This window comes from Lissotriton helveticus, chromosome 1_1 (assembly GCF_964261635.1).
Source record: "Lissotriton helveticus chromosome 1_1, aLisHel1.1, whole genome shotgun sequence".
NCBI classification, from domain to species: Eukaryota; Metazoa; Chordata; class Amphibia; order Caudata; family Salamandridae; genus Lissotriton; species Lissotriton helveticus.
Window position 1 is genome coordinate 307,949,390 of NC_136057.1, and position 23,552 is coordinate 307,972,941.

Below are 23,552 nucleotides of genomic sequence, written 5' to 3' on the forward strand. Positions count from 1 at the left end.
CACAAATACGACATTCAGGCAACCACCCCCCAGAGTGACCACTTTCCAATGTAACATCAAGAGCCGGAACACCTGGTCATTCAGGCTTGTGACCGCCCATAAATCCTGCCTGCAACGGAGACAAAATATCATTTTCAGCTAGCTATTCCTGTAATCTACCAAGTATAACTCTGTTAAATAGCTTCATGAGCTATCGATTAGACTAATGACTTGCATTTCACGGGGGCCCTTTTTATATATCAATCAATCTGGACTTGGAGAGCGTGGTGGCTCACCCGTGAGGATCTCTTGGTGCTATTGGATCATCCTGCTTGTTTTCCTATTGGTTGAACATCCACGTCTTGCGGTTCTTCCTGAATTTCTGGAGCAATGGTGAGGCTATGAGATATAGGGGGAGGTTGTTCCAGGTCTTGGTCATCAGGTGGGTGAAGGAGCTGCTGATGCAACGGGTGGCAGCTAGGCTGAGGAATCCAGATCTGAGTTTCCTGGTCAAAAATCATGCATTTGTTGAGGTATGCAGATCCTTTATTGTGTATTGCCTTGTATGCATGGGTGTGTACCTTGTACTGGCATTTTTCATGCCTGGTAGCCAGTGGAGCTTCCTTCTGAGATGAGGGGTTCTATGCATCTTTTCTAGGGAGCTCAAGGATGAGCCTGGCCGCTGTGTTCTGGATTGTCTGGACTTTCTTCATGAGTTGGGCTGATATTTCTACGCAGAGGTAGTTGCGTTAGTTGAGTCTGCTGGGGACAGGAACCTACGTGATAGTTTGCCAGGTGTTGGTCAGCAGCCATTTGAAGAGTGAGAAAGCAGGCAGTGGAGGCAGCGCAGATTTGGTTCCTCATGGATAGCTGACTGTTGAGGATGATGCCGAGGTTTGGGGCGTGATCAGTGGGTTTCAGGGTTGGGCCCAGCTCCGGGAGCCATGGTTTGTTATTTCAGTTTGTGTCCTGACTTTCCCAAAGATGAGCACTTCCGTCTTGTCGGTATTGAGTGTGAGGTAGTTGCTTTACATCCCATGGCCAACCTCTTTCATGCATCTTTGGAACTTGTCTTTGATGGTTCTTGAATTGTTAGTCAGAGAGAGGATGAGTTAGGTGTTGTCGGCATAGGAGATGATGTTGAGTCCATGGCTTTTGATGATGTTGGCCAGGGGATCATTGATGTGCTGAAGAGGGTGGGGCTGAGGGATGAGCCTTGAGGCTCTTATATGACGTATATGTGTATGATTTCAGTTCAGCCCACATCAAGGGCAATGGCGTCCCTTTCAATAAAGCCGTAAACACGGGTGAAAAATAAGTGGTAAATATATCAATCTCACTCCGGAATAAATCCATTGGAATTGTGTCCAGTCTCGACACTATTAGGTACAAAACTCATAATGGCTAAGTATATCCTGGGCTGAAATGTCATGACCTATGGGACCATGCCCAGGAGCAGGGGTTTCAGTCAAGGCCTCCTCAATGTGTCTTCCACCTCCCTAACACTCTTAGTTAATAGTCCCAGGGCCGTTGGATCGCTAATAACAGTGGTCAGTTCTCCAGCCTGCACATATAGGCTGGAGAAGTGGGCTACCCAGTCACTGGCTGTCATATTGGTTTCAATAGAACTGAGCCCTTCCCTGGTGCCTTAGAACACCAAATTCCAAAAGGCATGGTGGTCTTTTCACTTAGCAGCTTCTAGTATACTCTCCCACCTTCCCCGCTCCCACTCCTTTTTAGCAACTGAGAAAACCTTTTAATGGTGATCCCCAGCGTCCAGCATCAGTCGCCCTGGCTTCTGCGCCACACCTCTTCCATGTCCTCCAGGTATGGCTATATCTTTAAGACCAGCAATATATAATCAATTAGGCTAGTGGAGTTGATGTGGGTAAACGTGTGAGACCCTGTCCTAAAAGTTGGTTCTGCCTTTAAGGTCTTGTGAGCCTTGGTTTAGAGTAAGTGGGTTAATTTGTATTGCAGTAGGTGTCCATTTCTTAATTAAGGGAATCTCAAGAGCTGGGACTGACCATAAGTCATCTTCATCTGTCTAGAGAAACGAAAACTCTGAGCTCAGCAGTTCGAATTGGCAATTGAACTCACCCCCACAATTTTCATGGCATTAGTTGGCAACAGGGCTAAGTGGGTGTTTAGTTGTTCTAAGACAACAGGTTTCTTGTTGCACCCAGCAATATATATTTATTTCTTGACAATAATTATAATAATTTGAAGACTTTCACTGGTAAACACCTTCTACAAAATGTTGCTGATAGGTGTGGGAATAGTAAATGTAACCCCTTAAGTGTGCAACACCTTTCCCAAAGTGTTGTAGATTGGAGATAACATTTTATTTTTAATAGAAATGGTTATAGTATATACCTGTTATTATTAAAAAAAGATATGTAACAAGCATTTTAAACTTTACTATTTTGTGTCTATGAATATATTTTTATTGCATACACATTTTTACATTTAGTACAAACGTTAAAGTTTTTTTTTAACAATACATTATTACTCCTTCAATAACAAAAAAGTTAAATAATATATAAATAGTGTTGTAAAGTAGCAGATTGTTTAACATTCTTTTTAATGTTTTAATTTTTTAATTTTTACATTAACAAAGTTGTTTCACATACATTTTTAGAGATGCATTTTAACACTTTTTAAAAACTTTTTAAATAATACTATTGTTTTTGATAGTATTAGTATTATTTATTTTACAGTTTACATATATGGTACATACTTTTGATAACATGTTTTACATTTTAAATAAAATTTAGCATTTGTATACATTTTTGACACATTTTTATATTCCATGGTGTGGTGAGCAAAAAAAGTCAGATTTATTCCGAATCGGTGATTGGGGTGAATGTTTGACAATTTTCAGCATTCCATCGATCTTTTTTTGTGTTGCTATAGTCTCCCTCACTGGTGAGGGTATGCCCAGACATGAGTTCTACGTTCAGTGTGCCACTAGATTAAAGCTAGCCCGGCTGGTGATGGGTGATACCCCAAAACCGGTCCCAGGATGCTTGTTTCCAGTCCAGGCAGAACCTTGCTTGGCAGTTCAGGCTGGACTGTTCCCATGGGGAGTAGGGTCAAGATTGATTCGCTTATAGCTGGGCCTAAAGCCGGGGTGGCATGGTGAACCAAAAATCGATGGATTTAACCAGATCTGTGACTGGGGTGAATGTATGACAGTGTTCAGCATCCCGTTCATCATCTTTTTTGTGTTGCTATAGTTGCAATAATTGGAAAGGGCATGTCCATAACTGCTGATCTCACTCTTCAGAAATGTATTGTGACTATTCTTCTGTGAGAACTTCACTACATTTTATCTTGGGTTCACTGCAGTTTTGTGATGCATAATGTAATTAGAACAGCGACAAAAATCAATAAACATATTTATTTTCTCAAATGAATGAAGCATAGGTGGAAAGTGAATACAAATTAGAAGTGACAGGTGGATATAGTTTGCACAGCTTATTGTGACACAAGAATACAAGAGCAAAAGTATAGAATGGTGAGAAAAGAATAGAAAGGTGAAGAAAGAATAGGAAGGTGACACTTCTAAAGTTCATGTAGAGTATGAAGTGAATATTAAGATGGGTTTATTATATAAATCACCAGAATCTGCAGAAGACTGAATTGAATGGGAAGAATTAAACAAATTGAGTGTCAATTAGAACTCAATGAAATATGGTCTGGGTAGAGGATAACCCGGGGCTTCAGTTGGGGAATGAGTTAACAGAAAGGCTAGACACTGCATGTTAACAATCAGAGCTACATGTAGTGCAAGGGTTTTCAGGAGTCACAATGGAAGGACTAAAATGTACCTTCTGTATTAACAGAGAGCATAAATGTGATGAAATTGTTTTGGTTTGTAATTTGAATGTTCTTTGTACCTTTTCCAACTTCTTTTTATTATGCCCCACTTATACCACTTCATCATCTCTTAACTGCACCCATTGGCTCTATTCCTTTTCCTAAAATTATCTTCCTACTCAATTAATCAATTCTTTTTCTTTTCCTTTTCCCTTTCATGTGAGCCAACGCTCCCTTTCCTCTTCCCTACTTTTTGTCTCTTCTTCTGTAATCAATAATATACTTCCCCACACCATTCTGAAAACTAATCTTCATTTATGTACTCCTTCTGACCTTCGATGAATGGTGCCCTCTATCATGCTAACTTTACTATATGTACATTGTTTGTTTATTCCTTCTCATGCCTCATGTTTTTCTTTGTCTTCCTCTCCGCTTTGTTTTTTTCTCCATTCCTTTGTCTTGTTCCCTTCAATTTCTCTGCCACCATTTCCTCTCTTGCATTCTTCCCACTTGCGCATCTTTTCCAGATTCAAGGTGCCGTCATGGTTGCTTCCTGTTTCCAAATCTTCGTGGGATTCACTGGTCTGGTTGGACTCCTCATGCGCTTCATTGGACCATTGACAATCACCCCAACCATCTGTCTCATTGCTTTGCCTCTCTTTGAGTCTGCTGGCAATGATGCTGGTTCACACTGGGGGATATCGGCCATGTAAGTTTTATATCTTCCTACTTATCAATTCTTTCGAGATTCAAGAGTTGAATCCTGTTTCCAAATGTTACTTTCTAGAAATGCTTGAAAAGTGTGTGTTATGGTGGAAAATATTGCTCAATAAATATTTTTTTTCAAACCAATTCCTCCTGTCCAAAGGTGCTTACATTTCAACAGTGGCTATTCCTTCAAACCAACATCAAACATGTTAAGCATGTCATTGACTAAAGAGAAGTAAAATCAGTGCCACTGACTATTTAATCCCCCCCAGCATGACGACTCCAGAGGCTAAGGAGCTCCAATGTAGGATGCTACCAAATGGGGGGAAGAATTTTCAAACTTTAGATGTCATTATCAAGAGGTCTCGTGTAGTTCCCACTACTCCGTAGGATCTGTGCATTTGTTGGACAACATAAACTAAGTGTTGGTGTCTGGACTGATTCTGGACACTCTCGCAGGATATGTTGGCCTAGAGACCAGCTAGCTCACAGTGCCACCGTAAGCCTCCCTATCCTCATCAGGGAGCGAATGCTTTCTGGCAACCACTGAACATGACAACCCTGACCTCTCAGGGATCGTGGAAACAGTAAAGAACTGTTTTCTCAGTCACTCGTGCTCACTTATTTTCAGAGAATACACAGTGGGACGTTTTCAATATGTTTGTTGAACCAACGTTATTCTTGTATAAAATATAATGTCTGTGTGCATTCAGACAGGGTGGGAGTTAGAGTAGGAGGGATGGCGATAGTTTTTAAAAGAATATATGAATGTAAGAGTTTTAAGCCTGAGGGGATGACAGGAGCAGAATTCTTGGGCTTTAGCTTTTCCATTGATGGACAGCACTGCCTATCTGAGATTTTAGTCTATTGCCACCCAGGATATGTAGTAGACTTTATTTCTTCCATGGATCAAGTACTAGCCCCTAAATGCCTTCCATTCCCCAATTTCATTTAAATGTGTATTTTAACATCCACTTAGAGTTTGCAGAGGAACTATTAGCTAAGCATTTAGTGGAATCTCTAGCCTCTTTTAATTTATTGAAAACGCCTACTGGGCCTACCCATAGTGCTGGTCATACGATTGATGGTATATTCTCTAGCACAAATCTAAAAGGGGATCCCCCCCGCCAGTGCCTTGGTCAGACCACTTCCTTTTGCCTTTCTCTTGGAAACTGTAAAAGGTAAAAAAAAAACACCCTGCGCTGCAAATTAATAAAATAGATGCTTGAGCAGGGTTGCCCTTGATGAGTGAAGGAGTACTCTTGTGGACTTTACACCTGATATCCCACATCCCGCCAGAGAGAGGGACAGGATAATCAGCTCCTGGCTCAGGGGGGTGGCAGATCTTGTAGCCCCCACCGCAAACTCTAGAAAGAATACAATGATGCTTTCAGCTCGCTGGTTCACAAAGCAACTAGCTCAGGAAAGAGCAGCTTGTAAGAAACTAGAAAGATTGTGACTGTGTGGACTCTGATAAGGGCACTTATAAACAGGCCCTGAAATCCTATCATAAAAATATATATCAAGAGAACTTATAGCATTTTCTACTCCCACTGCATTAAAAAGGATGATAACGATGGAGGGAGAGCTTCAAAATTGAATCTAATTTGACTGATTCTAAAGTTACGTCCCCACCATTGGAAATCAGTCAGTCCCTTTGCTCCCGTATGAGTGATTTTTTTAGGAGAAAATTATAGGAATCCAGGGGAATATGGCAGGGGATAATAACATTCTGACAGGTCCAGCGTGAGATGAACCAGTGGAGCAACTACAACATCCCCCACTGGTTACCTTCTTTTGGCCATCTGTAGAGCATATAACAGCTGCATTATTGAACTGCAGGTCAGGGTTCCCAATGGATAATCAGCACAAACACTTCCCTCACTAGATATTCTTAATATTCTGTAATATATCCAGAATAATATGTCCCACAAAACATGTAATTTAAATCATTTATTCTAAAAAAAAACATTCTTTTTGTTACGATTTTATTACCTTTAATAAAAGTTACATATTCTGACATACTGCATATACTGAACAATCAACAGCATTGTATATATATATAAAGAAGGAGCCCCAAACACATGATAATGAATCATACAATAACTGTACATGTCTTCAAAATAACAAACACAAACAGAGACATATAGTGAAAAAACAATACAATAATGCACTGGGCTACAGTGAACATATAAACAACATTTCATACATTGTACAAAAGAAACAAGAGAAATGCGCCGACGCGTGTTTTGGAAGTACCATGTACTTAAACACTCCTTCATCAGGGAGCCGAATTCATAGTTTATGCAGTGGTCAAAAGGCCATCTGTGATTCTTATGCTGTATCCATATATCTTAGTACACCAGGGCTCTGAACAATGTAAAGTACAAGTTGTCCAAAGCTTCCAAATCTGCATAGCAGGGCCTCTAAAGAAGATAGAGAGTCCCGGAGCACAGGAGCTGTATCACTTGTTAAACCAGAAAGCCAACGGATGTCGCAAGGCTGCAAAAACTGATTTTCATATAGTCATAAGTTAGACACATAGGTGGTCCAGGGGTCCTCAAGAGCAGGCAACTATGGACTCTGTGGAGAAGGTAGCACAATATAGATATGAAACGCGAAAAGTGGAATCTGACCTTCATGGTAATGCTGTAAATATTCTCATAAAGAGATGAGCCACTAAGCTTTAAAAGCTGTCCTATAGTGCTATATTTCAGCAGCCAAAGAATGAAGGGCTCATGATGTAAAGAAATATCACGGATAGAGCTCTATTGGATCAATCAATCAATCAATCATAGACATTTATAGAGCGCTCTACTTACCCGGAGGGTCTCAAGGCGCTAGGGGGGGGTGCTGCTACTGCCCGAACAGCCAGGTCTTGAGCTTCTTCCTGAAGGCGAGGTGGTCTTGGGTCAGGCGCAGGTCGGTCGGGAGGGAGTTCCAGGTCTTGGCAGCCAGGTAGGAGAAGGACCTTCCTCCTGTTGTCGTTCTTCGGATGCGGGGGACGGCGGCGAGGGCGTGACTGGCTGATCGGAGGTGTCGTTTGGGAGCGTAGAAGTTGATGCGGTTGTTGAGGTAGCTCGGGCCTTGATCGTGTAGGGCTTTGTGTGCGTGGGTGAGGAGACGGAAGGTGATTCTCTTGTTGACCGGGAGCCAGTGCAGGTCTCTTAGGTGTCCGGAGATGTGGCTGTGTCGTGGGATGTCGAGGATGAGTCTGGCTGAGGCGTTCTGGATCCGTTGGAGTCTCTTCTGGAGCTTGGCGGTGGTTCCGGCGTAGAGGGCGTTGCCGTAGTCCAGTCGGCTGGTGACGAGGGCCTGGGTGACAGTCTTCCTGGTCTCGGTGGGGATCCACCGGAAGATTTTCCGTAGCATGCGCAGGATGTTGAAGCACGACGAGGAGACTGCGTTGACTTGCTTGGTCATGGAGAGGGAGGAGTCCAGGATGAAGCCCAGGTTGCGTGCGTGGTCTGTCGGTTTGGGTGCAGTTCCCAGGGCGGGGGGCCACCAGGAGTCGTCCCAGGCGGAGGGCGAGGATCCCAGGATGAGGACTTCCGTCTTGTCCGAGTTCAGCTTCAGGCGGCTGGTCGACATCCACTCGGCTACTTCTTTCATTCCTTCGTGGAGGTTGGCTCTGGCGGCGGCGGGGTCGTTGGTAAGGGAGAGGATCAGCTGGGTATCGTCGGCGTAGGAGATGATGTTCAGGTTGTGTTGGCGTGCGATGGCCGCGAGGGGGCTCATGTAGACGTTGAAGAGGGTTGGGCTCAGCGAGGATCCTTGGGGTACGCCGCAGATGACTTCGGTGGCCTTTGATTTGTACGGAGGTAGGCGGACTCTCTGGGTTCTTCCGTCGAGGAAGGAGATGATCCATTCCAGTGCCTTCTCCTGGATTCCGACGTCGTAGAGGCGCTGCACTAGGGTGCGGTGGCAGACGGTGTCGAAGGCCGCGGAATGCTATAGTCCAACCAGGGAAGGTTGAGGGGCCCAAGGTCCAGGATAAAGAAACATTTTTAAGATGCCAGTATGTGTCGTCCGGATCTCTGATGTTCCGTTAACGCAAATGGTCCCCAGTGGATATGATATCCCCCGCATTTTAAAGTCAATCCTGTACATTATTGCCTCTGTGTATCAGAAGCTATTTGCTAGTTCCCTTGACTCAGGCTTAGTGCCCAATGACTGGAAAAAGTCCAGTGTGATTCTGTTATTTAAAAAAGGCCAATGCTAACCCTGATTGCTTAGCAAGTTTCAGCCAGGTCTTGCTGCTGCCAGCCGCTTCTAAGGTGTTAGAGAAGGTGGTACACCAGCAACTTACCACCTTCTAATGTGAAAATAACTTGCTCCACCCCTCACAATCAGGGTTCAGAGCCATCCACAGCATCGAGACCAGGCCTGGGTGAAGATCGCAGAATTTCGCTTCGCGGAACTCCGTGAAGTGACAAAAAATCTCAGTGAAGTACTGCAAGTGTTAGAGTGCAGTGCGAACTGCCGTTCGCGCTGGTCTTCCTGCCACTCGGGTTGAAATTTCACCCGAGCAGCAGCTCGTGCTTGCAAACTTACTGTTCACGAGCAGGGAAAAAACTGCTGCATGACACGGAGTGGAGTTTTCTGCACTCAGAGAGCTCCACCTAGGCCTAATCGAGACCACACTGCTGGAGGTCTGGGTCCATTAAATTCAATCTGGGCTCTGGCTGCAACGTGGCTCTGGTGCTGTTGGACCTGCTACAGCTTTTGATAGGGTTGATCATCACATACTGCTGTACAGATGAAAACAGCTGGGAGTAGTTGGGCTCTTTCCTCGATGGGCGTGATTAGGTGGTTTGGATGAAATCATACGCCTCGGAAGGTAAAGAGTTGTAATAGAGGGTGCCGTAAGGCTCTTCCCTTAGTCCTACACTCTTTTATATTTACATCTCTGGCTTATTTGGTGGAATCCTGTAATATAAAGATCATCTCTTATGCATATGATACTGAACTCCTTCTCACAAATGATGGGGAGCCTAAGAGAGTGAAGGTTGCCTTTGCTAACTGTATGGTGGCATTGTTAGACTGGTTGAGGGCCAATAGATTGCAGTGCATCCCAGATAAGAAGGAAGTCTTATTATTCAGACGGGACCCTTGTCCTGGATGGGTTGAGGCCTGGCTTTAGAGTGTTCCTCCACCCCTCCCAGCAACTGCAGTGGGAAAAAATTTAGGTGCATTGTTCGATACCCAGCTTGCATTTGGTAGGTGTTGGTTGTGGTGAAATCCTGTTTTTGGATCTTCCGCATGCTGAGGAAGTTTCTCTATTTTCTTCCTCATGAGGCCCAAATCACTGTGGTTAGATCACTAATTCTATCCAGGTTGGACTGTGCTAATGTCCTGTATCTTGGTCTCCCTGTAATATCTAATCCAGAATTTACAGGTTATGCAAAATATGGCACTCTACTATATTCAGAAATTCTCGCCAGTCTCAGCGTAACCAGCGAAACTTCAATGGCTGCCAGTTCCTCAGCGGACCTAGGTACTTAAAGGAGCGCATTAAGGCTTACTGCCCAGGGAGACTGTTGGGGTCGAGCTTAGCTGGGTTCATTGTCTCCCCGCGTTTTTTGAATCAGCTTCCTTCATGGTTATATCAGCACATCTGTGGAATACTCTCCCAGATTACCTTAGATGGATACCTGAAGAAGCAAAATTTAAAAGGGAATTGAAGAAATATTTATTTAGATGTTAGCAAGAAACAATGGCTTATATCCCGGTTCTCACTCCTTTGGGCATAGTGAATAGCGCGGGAACAATCTTTATGAGTATCTGTGCACTTTAGAAATGTGTAATTCAATTCAATTCAATTTAAAAAGCATGGCTTTCAGTATGCTCAGAGAATCAAACTGTCTGATGGAAACATTTATCGAAGGCCCTAGCAGGCAGGTGGAACCAGTACTTGTGTGCAACAAGTCAGTATGGAATTAAATGTCACTAGATAAGCAATGCCTGGTTCCATTCCACAGCAACCTTGATCATTCAGCATCAAATAGCTCCCATTTGAGAGCAGCTTAAACCCATGATGAATCACGGCAGCTGGAGAACCCTTCAGATAACAAGACATGTTTGCTACCGAAACATTGCATGGCCCGTGGAGAGAAATGTCTTAGAAAACTAAGGACCCACTTAAAGCATCCTCACAGTCAGAACCACTAAGGAAAATTTCTGTGTCCCTCTTCCGGCATCTAAACCTGAACGGTAATTCCCAATACTCATACACACAACCTTCCTCTAGTGCCTCATAGCTTCCTACCTGTTGGTATTGGAGACAATGTTGGAATTGGAAAGTCGTGACTGGTAGGGAGATGTAACCATGGATTATACAGTCTGTGGATGGTGTCTCAGCCACGGTGAAAGGTAATTGCTCTAAATTTTCAATGTGTAACATAGTATATTTCGCATCTCTTTGTGCCATCATAATCTGTCTTTAAGTTAGATCGTATGCCAAAAACAGACTTGTGCTGTTGATGTAATGCTATGGCATGTGGCCAAAAAGTAAATTTGGATAACAGCGGAAGAGTTTGGAGCAGGCCAGGAGACTTTTTATGTCCCGGCAGTTGGCTTTACTGCATGAGAAGTGTTTGAGCCTGTCAAGAGATGAATTTATCAAATAGGAAATTATTCGCCACAGCTACAGTGGCGGTGTGTGGCAGAAGTTTTAAGAAGGGAACGAGCGAAGGTTGATTCAATCTCGTATTTTTCCCCCACTCAATACAACAACTCGAGGAAAGAAAATTAAGATTGTATGGGGAGACACTGATTCGTTACGTTAAGCCTGAAGAAGGTGGTGAACCACACTGTGCCACCGAAACGCTTCGCTTTGTGTTGATTGAGCACCCAAGCATCCCCAGGGGTCATTAAGAAAGAGGATAATACGAAAACGTGTTGACCTTGGTTTATTTAGTTGTAAGACTTGGTGTGATTGGGTTTTATGTCTCCAACAATTGTCACAGTCCGTTTGATTGTGTTGTTTTAAAACAATTTGTAATTCTTTTTGATAATTTGATGTACATTGATGATATGTATGTTTTTTCATAAATTCGTTTTTATCTGTACATTTTGAATCCTAAGAGAAGCATATATAATAAAATATAAATACTTTTTATATTATCTTTTTGTTTTCGCATGAATGCTGGTGATTTGAACGGTGTATGTATGACAATTGAAAGTACCTGTATGTTTTAAGAAAAAGAAGTCCAAGGGGAACTTGAAAGAAAGTAATGTTTACAATGTCCAGCTTAACAACAAAATGAACCACAGTTGTGATTGCCCATGTTGCAGGATAGACATATCATGTTCTATTATGTCCATTGCAGCAGACAATATGTTTTCCAGTGGATACATTCTGGATTTTAATGTGGTCATACCTTTGTCAACCACAGCCAAAGCCTTTTCTAAATGAACACTGTTAATCTTGCGCAATCTCTCAGCAGCTTCCTGTTGTGAAATATTCCACAGTTTGTTGTATATTCTGTACAAGAAGTGCTTTTAACGTGGGTTCCGGGGGCCTAATAAAAAATCCCTGAGATCCATGTCATCAGAAAGAAGGGACAAGTGTTGCTTCACCTGGCAAAGCGTTGAGGTCTTTAACCATCCCAAGACTAATGCCTATGAGCTACTATCCTAACACTTTACATAAAAAACGCATTTCAGGGAAAACTCCAATACAAGTTACTTGTTAGAATGCAAAGACGGTCTTAAAGAATGATACCATGTGGGTTCCATGTTAGAATGCTTGCAACTTAACAAGCAAAGAAATGTTGAGGAGCAATTCCGGAAATGTTATTTTACAATGCATGATAAATGGCTTGCAATGATGCATAGAAATGTCCCTTCACCAACCATGGCATTTGAAGTCAATGAAGCCTAACTGTACTCTGCACAAGTTCTAGATTCCTTCCATAAAGGGGAATTTCTCAGGGTTTTGAAAAGTATTGCTTCATTTTTGACCGCTTCTATAACTCTAAGGGCATATGCGCCCAGTTCAACACATATGTTGGTGAACCGGTCCCAGTGAATTGCAATCTTCAGGTGCATCAGTATTGGCATGGAAAGATATGTCAGTGGCCATATTTAGCATATTTTGGCTGTTTTGGAGTTGTCCGTCTAACGTGGCAATGTTGAGAGGGTCTTTTCACAGATAAAGGTTTACATGGGAATGAAAGAGCGAGTGTGCATGGCCAATGACTCAGTGAAGAAGTATTGTATGGCGTACTACAATTAGTTTGATTTGTAGAAGTGTATTTGGACCTCATACATACTGTACGTACACTGTATATATAACTTGCATTAATAAAAGCGAAACATTCCATAAACACCAGAAAAACCCTGTTCTATTGTTTTTAATGGCACCAAAATGTGTAACAACTGATAACCACTGTTCTTTTAAGGTATTGAAATCACTGAAAAACACTGAAAAAACCCCACCAAAATTTACAAAAAATCGAACCTGAATCTAGGCACAACTTCCCAACACTATATGACGTCACCACCCCTGAGTTCTCTGACTGTACATATCACTGATCAGGCCAAATGATCCTAAACCCTTCGGTGTTGCACATAAATCTAGATTGGCACCTATTTGTGTCTCTTGGCCAAACCATCCATCCCTGATGAATTGAAAGAACCATTATGTTTTATGGTAGCTAGTGTATCCTCTTGGAAGTGTGTTAAGTGCTACCTATTCCCGAAGTGTGAGAACCGGGGAATATGTGGTGAGTTCAAATCCTTCACTTTGCCTGTACCAAGACAAGAAGTTTGCAGCACTGTTTTGTTCAGGAAAATCATTTTACATGGTATGAGGCATACTCTAAATAAGGCATCAGTTCTCCCGTACCTGCCAATCCTTTGTCCCCAGATAGATTTTGTTTCTATGATGTCTTTCCAAAAGTCAAAGCCCTGTATAGACAGTTGAGAAATAACGGAAGCAGAGTCTATCAGCTTGGTGTTTATAGCATATTTTTCTTTGCAGGTGTAGGGGCAAGCCTATGATAATAAGACGCTAGGTCTCTTGTGTAAAAACCTGAAAAATAAGCAAACGTTCGTGCAAATGTCTTTGAACTACCTTTCTGCAGTGTTGGGCAGTGTTCCCATTGTATGCAATCGTAAAGAGCATGTGAGATACTAGTATTGTGTAAGAAGTGGTTTCCATAATGTTGATAACAGAACATGTCTCCATAATTAGATGTACCAACATAAAATTCATCATTAGAAAATGCAGCTGATTGCTCTAGATCTGCAAGCAAATTATACACAGTTGCAATGTCCCAATCATCAGAGAAAGTACTAGAGGTGATGATATCATTGAAGGAAATTTTAAACACATTAGGAAATTGCAAAAGTACAGTAGGAACATACACATCATACGATAAGCTGCCCTACACTATTCTTTCAGGAACTGGAACTGCTGTAATGTTCACCAGGGACAGGTTCCTTAGTTTACGGTGTGATGATGCATGTGGTTTAAGAACCAAGTTCACAAGATATACTGCGGAGCGTTCTGGTAAATATTCAGAAGTAGGAAAAAAACTGTCACCAAACTAATCCAGAGTACCAGGAAAAGTAACCCCATTGTAATCCAGAGTTGTAACCAGGGAGGGATGAAGTAAGTCTTTTTCATCCAAAGTTAGAGAGCATACCCACGTAGCTTGAAAAGGAGATGCGGTGGTAGCAGCTCTGGTTCACTTGAATCCGATTAGAAATTGTCATAATGCACGAAGTAGCCAGATGCTGTTGGGTCCACTTTTGGCAGCTCAGCAGGTTTTGTAGAACTGGGAGATGACTCGATCTGTGGCATATTTACATAGACATCATTGATTTTCCAAATAGAAATTTCTATACTTATTGATTGTACAGCTGTAGTTGTTTCAATAGGGAGAAGTATAATTTCATTGTTGTTTACAGCTTCTTTTTGGAGAGTGAAATCTTCTGTTGTTATTAAAGCTTCCATCCGAACTTCCTGTACAGTACCAAGAGGAGTGTGGAGGCTATAACCAGGATCCCACATTGTCTACTTTTGAGAATTGGCCACATAATGTGGTTTGATCATATCAATAGAGACAAACCTCTTCTGTCTGCGACCGGAAGAAGTACTGTTCTAGTGCCTATGACAGACAGGACAGGTACAGGCGCTCTGTAAGATGGCCCAAACTCTTTCTTGTCCACTATTTTCTCTCTGACCAGGTCCCCAATCTTCGGAACCCAGGCAGGTCTTGCCGGCACAACCTTCACTTCCCCAGTAGCGGTGCATTTTACTTGGACATTGCTTTGTAAGGCTTGGAATTCATTGATTGCCTGTAAAACAGCCAAAAGTTTCAGCTGCCACCGTTACCCACATTCTCACACCAAACATGAGTTCATATGGAGCATGACCCACTACGGATTTTCTTAGCATGTTGTTAAATGTCCTCTGGACCCCATATAGGTGATTGACCCAACTGCCACCCGAGTCTAATACCTTTACTGTTAAGGACTGCTTTAAGTCACGTTTTTTTCTCTCAATGACCGAATTTCCCTCAGGATGTTACGGGGAGGAGTACGCAAGGCCACACGCAAACTTCCCATGACTTGTTTGTAAGCCAGAGAGATAAATGCCGGACCCTGGTCGGAATGAAGTGTGCTAATTGCGTATGTCCCGTTAAAGATTCACAAATCCTTTATAACAGTTCCAGCGTCAGCCGAGCGCTGCGGCCAAACACACAGGAATCAGGAGCATGAATTCACTGCCACCAAGATATACTTGTAAGCCCCATCTGATTATAAGGGGCCACAGTGATCAAAATACCCTCAAGCCAAAGGCTTGTCTGAAATCAATAGAGGTGTCTGTGCTGAACGTGCTACAGTGGACCCTTTCATTGGCTGGCAGATGTTGCATTTAAGGACAAAGTCCTTGGTCTGTTTTGACATACCTGGCCACCAATAGAGTAATACAACTTTAGCTGTAATTCCTGCGTGAGCGGAAGTCAGACCTTCATTTGCAACTATTATCAGTCCTAATCTGCCACCTATGTTTGGTATTACTCTACCCCCCTTTTCTGGAATCTGAGCATACAGAATGGTTTGTGCATCTAGCATGTAGGAGTACTTGAGTGGAAAGCCTTTTGGCAGGGCTCATCAGGTACGTGTGGCATTGATTGCCACCATAGTTGTTTTTTCTTATCTCTTACTTAATCAAGTTATTACAGTAAAGGCAGCAGTACGAACTGTTGCCTTGGCAGCTTCATCCACCATGGAATTCCCTTCAATGTAAATGCAAACACGTTGATGACTCAATGTATGAATAACATGAGCCCGTGGCAGGCCTTCTTTCAGCTTTGCCACCTGCTCCCAAAGCATCATGTGCTTTATTGTGCAACCTTTAGAATTTCTAAATCCATTGTGGCCCCAATAGTGTAGATATTCATGATAGGACTGGACATAGTCAAACGAATCACAGACAATAAGTGGGGGGAATTCACGATCCATATTTTGTAGTGCCAGTATAAGGGCATTGAGTTCTGCCAGCTGCGATGTACAGTCCACTAGGGACTGAGTGTGTGTTTTCCCAGGATGGAACGTTCCATCATGCATGAGCCCTATAACAATGGTGCATGCCGTAGAGTATTGCTGTTTTATTTCTACGGCAGGCTGGGCAAACCATATGTATATATGATGTATTCATATTGATCTACAAGCATATTTTAATTCGTCAGAGGATATTCTTCTTCGTACTGCAAGAATCCTTGTGTGTGCAATGTAGAGTCTAATCTGTAATCTAATGTTGTAGCAGTGAGAGAGTTAGCCCATTGAATCCATCTTGGATGTAAAGCTTTAGAATTAGGAACGCTGGCTTTGGTGACAGCATCTAAGGTCCATAGCTGGGTCCCGCAATTATGCGTTTCTCCTGTGCTAGTGCTTTCTCTCCCACTACAGCAGTCTGTATCACTGCGAGTAATTTCACAGTGTATGCAAAACGCATTTCAGTGTTTGTGTACAAATTTGATTTGTATGCAATAAGTACCGTATCACCTTAATTGAAAGTGATATAGGTGTATTCCAGCAGATAACCAGGTTAGTCATGTTAGCACATGTGCGTAAATGTTTAGAAGCTATCATGTCAGCTTGCACAGAATGCAAAATATTTGTATGTTCCTGTGTCCAGTGATGCACTGAAAAATCAGGTCTCATTAAGTCGTAGAAGGGTTTTACCCCATCTGCATAATCCAAAATGTAAATCCTGCCATAATTTTAAAATCCTAAAATGGACTGTAGTCTTTTTAGAGTTGTAGGAGGTTAGAGCAGCGCACATTTTTCTAAAAAAACGGCTGCCAGGCTTTCTTCTTCACTCTACAACTCCTAACCCCGGTACAGGGCATTGAGTATTTGATTTTTTTAAATTTGTAGCCCGGTGAGCAAACCCAACAATTATGTAGGTCACTCTAGCCAAGTGTTCCATTAATTCATCGTCCTTCAGATAAATATCATCTACATAGGACAATGCCTCCTCATCAAAATTGCGAAGTATTTCTGTCACTCTTGCTGAAAACAGCCAGGGGCCGGTCTTATACCCCTGTGGTAATCAACAAAATTGGTGTTGAGAACCTAGGGCTGAGAATGCTGTCAAATATCTGCTCCCAGGCGCTCTATTTTGGCAGAAAAATCCATTTAAGATATCTATGGTTGTTTTGTATTTTTTTCTGTACAATGTTATTCATAAGAGTGGTGCTAAATTATCGGGTTTCATTACGGGAAACAATTCATGTATGAGGGGCAATTCTCTATTACACCCTGGTAGTTAAGTTGATCTAAGATCTCCTTGACTTACTTCATGTTTTATTGGGTATTGTCTCTGTGGTTGAGGAATTGATTTTTAATGGGATTTCGTGATGAGGTGACTCATTGTCATAATCAACATGATTGTGATAAAGTGCAGGAGCTAGAGCTAATGCCTACTCCTACGCATATGAATTTTTAACTGATTCTGGTACGAGGTTGGAGAAGGAAGGTAAATTACATCCCCCCCCATTGGGCACTCTGTTACAAACTCAGGTGGCCAATCCTTATCAGCCAAAAGAATATCGTAACCATATGTCAGGTTCTCCCAAAAGAGACCTTCACTTGCCTGGGTATGTTCCCCTCCATTTGGAGCATTATTTCGTATAAACGATGTGGGACACTTACCCCTTGTATCAAGTGTTTCCACCATGATATGCTCACTCAACGCTACTGACGCCGGAAAATCCATCAGGTTCCAGCAAGCTATTGTGACTTCTGCCGCGCTGTCCAGCATCGTCACTGTTTATTCCCCATTGAGAAGCAGAGTCCTCAGTAGCTGGGTATTTCTAATTTGATCCCGGCTACCTTCTTCTTTTTAAATTGAGGGTTAGGAGTCTTTTGTTTGTCTTCCTGTTTAATGATGTAGACTGAAGTGTGATGTGTCTCCCTTTTCAGCTTGACTCGCTCCTCTGATCTGTGCTCTGACCGTCTGTATCTCTGAATGACTTCTGAAAGGAAGGAGAGGAACTTGTATCAGTATATCGATACCTGTCAGGCTTCCTAATATTACCATGGTTCCTCAAATTGTAATTGGTGTGTTCCTGTTGAGGAGACCCAATCCGTGACTGTGTTTTGTTTTGTTTATTTTTTTTGTTTGTTATCCCATTTCTTTTTGGAAGAATCAGGTGCTTGCTTAGAGTTATCTTTTTCAGACGTGCTCTTAACTATTTGTTTCCCAGGTCTGGCTCCCAGATTATCTGTAGCCAGTGATGCCCTCAATACTCCTAGGAAATTCTCGCTCCTGTTGTGCAGGAGTAAATTCCCTCAGTTGTTGGTGTATAGCCACTGCGGCTGCCTTCCCTTTTATGTTACTTAACATAATGGCAGATACTCGGGCAAAATTGCATATTAGTTTAATTCCCAGGTCCAGGGCAGGCTCTGCCCCGAACTCCTTATGTATTTGTTTCAGTACATCGGGTAAAACTGAGTTCTGGTATCAAAGGCAGCGAAGACTGTACCCCGAGTGGCACAATCTTCTATTGGGGGAGTCATCCCCATTATCAAGCAAATTGTTAGTATTCTGTGTTTTTTCTGCGGGCCGGTATAGGGAACAACTGCTTCAAGCTGAGATGTTTACTGTGCTATCCAGTACGGGATTTGCTCCCGGTTGGTGGGAATCTTTCCCATAACAGCATTCAGCATTTGGGGGCTGATACCCGTATAAGGCAACTGAGGTCGTGCAGCCTGAGCAGCCCTTGTAGGTTGAACTGTCAGTGTTCGTATTATGAACTGTGTAAGATTTCCATACATGTTTACTAAATCTCTATACAGTATACGTATTCCTGCTGCTGGTAAAGTAGCAATGTCTGGATGTGGTATAAGAAGCTAAGACTAGCTAGGTCACTCCTTCTTTACTGAGCAGATTGAGTCTCATATTTTCTGTGGTATGGGGTGGGGGGCCTTTAAACAAATAAATATGTTCTTGGTAAGTTAACAGAATTTCTATGTCCACATATGGAAAGTATTCTTCAGGTGGTTCATCTTCAATGTAAGTGTGAAAGAACTGTGTGTGCATCTGCAGGCAGAAATTTAACCCATGAGTAGAATACCTCTGTTCTGAATGCTTTGTGTGCCTCAACCACAAAACATCCCCACCCATTGCCCGGAGTCCATGTTGTAATAATTTCATAGTAACTGCCTGTCTGCCATTTTCTGTAACGTTTAGAGCAACTTCCTGCTCCTCAATGTCCTCAGATCGATCGGTCACTGTTAACTCCTTCAACGCTCATGACGAGCTCAGCTCGTCATGGAAATGCCATTCATTTCAATGGAAATTACATGGCAACGATGGAATAGGCCTTAGCATCCAAGTGGTTCAAGAAAAAGGTAGTTAATCAAATGAATTTATGGAGATATGGTATGCACAACGTGGGAAGCTTTTAATCCTCCAAGTTTGAATAATCTACAGCCAACACATAGGGTATACCTACTCAGCTGACGCAGATTTATTTCCCTTCCCATTTTGTACATCTCCGGTTTAAATGTGAGTAGGGGTCTCTGAGAAAGCACAACTGAACTACTCAGACTGACCATTAAATAGGAACCCAACCAACGTTGGTGGCGCCATGTTGTGTAGTTCATAATAATCAGTAGGATATGCGCATTTGTTGGACAACATAAACTAAGGGCTTGGTGTCTAGACTGATTCAGGACACCCCTGCAAGATATGTTAGCCTAGAGACCAGCTAGCTAACAGTGCCACTGTAAGCCCCCCTAACCTTATCAGGGAGCGAATGGTTTCTGGCAACCACTGAACATGACAACCCTGACCCCTGAGGGCTTGTGGAAACAGTACATAACTTTTCGTTCAGTCAGTCGTGCTCACTTACTCTCAGAGAAGTATACAGAGAATACGCAGTAGGACGTTTTCGATATGTTTATTGAACCAACGTTATTTTTGTATAAAATATGTGTGCTGCAATGATTAATATACAGAATATACTGAAGCAAGCAGGTAAAGGTGCTTTACTTGATGGAAGAGAATGAAGGACCCCGTCTTGGTCACGAACTGGACACCACTCAGGAGCCTTCAGACCACTGCGTGATGAAGTCTCAGCATGCAGGGACACTCAGTGTCAGCTTATATTAGAAAGCAGCCTTCCAATGTGCATATAGATTAGTGATGTTTTGGAAATGTAGATAGCCCTATCGCCTGTGGATGAAGATAGAGACCTCATTTGTACATAGTGCAAAAAGAGACCTTGTACATGATGTGTAGGGCATTGTGATAATGTTGTGCAAAGCTAGATGTGTAAACACGTTTAGTTTCGTAGAAACAAATCCAACTTTGTTGAGCATGCAACATGTGCAAAAAGTTACTGCTGTAAAATAGGACAGTGTAAGAAATGAGCTGCTTCGCTACATGGGCCTAAGCCGGGAATATAACAGAGGTAGATCGAATCAAAGTCTGACAAGGTTACCATAATAAGGGTTCATTTGTGCTTGTATTAATGTATTGAAATAGAGTTGGGTAACATTGAATATGTGGGATATTTTTTACCAAGAGCTTCTGAGTGAAATCAATGGGCAAGGGTCTGAACTCAGTTTCCACTGTCATACTACCACAAGTGACACTTAATGAGGTGGCAAAACGCAGTAATGTGTCTGGTTTTTTAAAAGAATTACAGAAGGTAGCCATCCTCTCAATTGCTCTAAATGATGGATCACTGGATTAATGTTTCCACTGAAGAGATGTCTGTTTGACTCAATAGCCAGAGGTCCACATCCTGGTGCATCCACTCACCCTCTTTTCTTCAAGGTTGATAAAATGAGTGCTATTGAGTTTCATAATAACAAACCTGAGAGCAAAAATACAAAGACAAGCACACTTTACTTGAACTGCTCAATGAGAAACATGGGTACAACACAAGTCTGTTATCTCTATATGCAACTCTCACCACAAACCTTCTGCTGATCTCAAAGAAGAATACTTAATCCCCAAAGAGGAATTCAACAGTTGCTTAAAGTTGCATAAGACAATGAAAGAAAATGTTATGACATCTGCTCCACATATACATATCTGATGCTCTCATGATGAGTTTGAAAGTTCAAATGAACCACTGTCAAGTGAAACAGGCAAGGGTCAGGCAGGTGAATGAATTAAAAACAATTGCTCTGACTCCAAACTACTAGATACTCTGCTAGGCATACCATCAAAAAGTATTCCAACATTTTGGATGAACCAACTCTCTAATAGCGCCTAAATTCATAAACTGAAAGAGTCTTAACATTTGATACACATTTATTAATAAATGGAACAGCCTATGGACCTACCTTCCAATTCATTAACTGTAATAGAATGTTTAAAAATTACTTGCAAAAAAGCAGCAACAACATATACATGTGGTATTTCTATAGTGTGAACCTTGCCAAAAGGCAGGGGTGTGTCAGGTCAAAGACATGTATAAAGTCAATAAGTGATAGGAGCAGTAGCTGGTTTGTGGAAAACAATTGCTTTGTGATGAAGATGCACCTCTTTAAAGAATACCACAACTGGGGTGGTCCCGATGTAAGCAATGTTGTTGTTCTAGATTTTGAGTGCAAAGATGGAGAAGGCCTGCTGCTTTGTTTTTTATACTTCTACACTCTAGTCTGATGGTGTTCTGGCTTGCTGGTGTGCTGAGAACTACTAGGGATGGTGAGCTTGTCTGCAAGACAAGCAGAGGTGCTTGCTGTGATGGTTTTGTAAATGATGTGGTTGGTTTTGAAGATGGTGTGGGCCGGCAAGAGAAGTCAAAGGAGTTCCATCAGAATTGGGGTGATGTGATCCTATTTTTACAGTCACTGGATGTGACATGTTGCGATGTGTAGGATGTCCTAAAGGGATGTCAGTGTGGATTTTGGACAGCCATGGAGCAGGACATTACCACCATCCAGATGTGAGAGTATGAGGACATGAACAGCAGTTCTGTAGTTGCTTTCTGGAAGAAGTGATTTCACTTTATTTAGAAGCGAGATCTACTACAAGGCAGTCTTCTTTTCCTGATTTGGCACTCACTGAAAGTTGCCATTCATAGCTGCCAGGTTCATGGCATTGAGCCTGGTTTGCACTGTTTGTTGGTCTTCGTAAGTTACAGGAATTCTGTATTGTTTGGGATGAGCTTCAGGTAGATGTTGAACACTCATGTTTGAATGATGTACAGCAATGCCTAATTTGTAAATAAGTGCCAGGGCTCTCATCAGGAGGGCACCGCAGCTTCCACCACACATTGCCCTTGCAATGTTACCAGTGATAGTAACAATACAACTACTAACCTTCCCACTCCAGCAAGTGTGACAATTCAGCTTATTTTAGGCCCCCATAGATATAAGAATGGCTTGGGCGGCAGGTATTAGTAATGTTTAATATATACTAAATTAATAATTAACTGTTGTTGTGATCATCTCTAAATTAGCCGGAGAGCACCACCTTGTGGTATCACAAGCGCCCATATTGACAATTAAATGCGGGTGCCGAGCACCGTAAACCATGGGTTCAAATTAAGCACGGATGTGCAGGGAGTGTTTAAAGCATTTGATGTCTTAAGCAGAGAAGATTATCAGTAGAGTTGTTATCATCAGCATATTGATGAATCTCAATGCTGTTATTTGTGAGCAGAGCACCAAGTGGCTCCATGTAGTGGTTGAAGATGACAGGAGACTGCATAGAACCCTGGGGGACTCTGCAGTGATAAGGATCTTTTGGGACCTTGTAGTGCATGTGAACAAACTGGTGTCAACTAGAAAGGTAGCAAGAGAACCATTGATGGATGTTGCGGGTGAATCCCATTTGAGGCTCCAGGGTGCATATTAAGGGGGAATGGTCGACAGTGCCAAAGACAGTTGAGAGGTCCAGCAATATCAGGAAGCAGGAGCCGTCTTCCACTGTGGTTAGGAGGGCATGATCATTGTAGTAATCTCTGTGCTACAGCATAATCTGAAGTCAGACTGGTATTCGTTCAGTGTATGGTTAGTATTAATGTGATTGTGGAATTGAAGATTGACTGCTTTTTCAAAGATCTTGCCTATGAATGGTAGGTGAGTGATGGGCCGGTATTAGGTGAGGTCATCAATGTCTGGTGCAGGTTGCTTTAAGAGTGTGACAACCTGGCTTCCTTTGAGAACTTCAGGTCCGATGCCTTGAATGGTAAAGGCATTGACAATGGCGAATAGGGGTGTGAGAGGACAAGGGTAAGACATTATCTTCATAAGATACATTGCCCTGTAATTTTAAGTGAGGAATAGGTGGGTCAGGCAATGGGTTGATGCAGTGCTTGACTGTCTTAAACATGCGTTGCTTCTTTAAGTGGCTTAGTTGATGATGTTGGTCTAGTACTTTGGATAATGCAATGAGCTCTCTGCATGTAGCATGGAGGGACTTCAGTATCATGCAGTCAAATTATCCTTTTGATTTTCTTCAATTCTCTTTTCTGTCCGTGGATGGACTGTTTATTTTCAGCAATGCCTTTGAGTGTTGAAGGCTTTGTCTTGCCTATCATTTTTTCAATGGGGTGTGG

At 42.4% G+C, this 23,552-nt stretch overlaps 1 protein-coding gene across 2 annotated transcripts in view; it reads left to right on the plus strand.

The window, feature by feature from the left end:
• LOC144799717 (solute carrier family 23 member 1-like) overlaps nucleotides 1–23,552 on the plus strand; it is a 171,931-nt gene that overhangs the window by 82,434 nt on the left and 65,945 nt on the right. For both annotated transcript variants that reach the window (XM_078671265.1, XM_078671340.1), the window contains one exon: nucleotides 4,329–4,510. In XM_078671265.1, coding sequence (XP_078527391.1) covers nucleotides 4,329–4,510 — 182 coding nt within the window. The remainder of the gene's footprint in view (nucleotides 1–4,328; nucleotides 4,511–23,552) is intronic.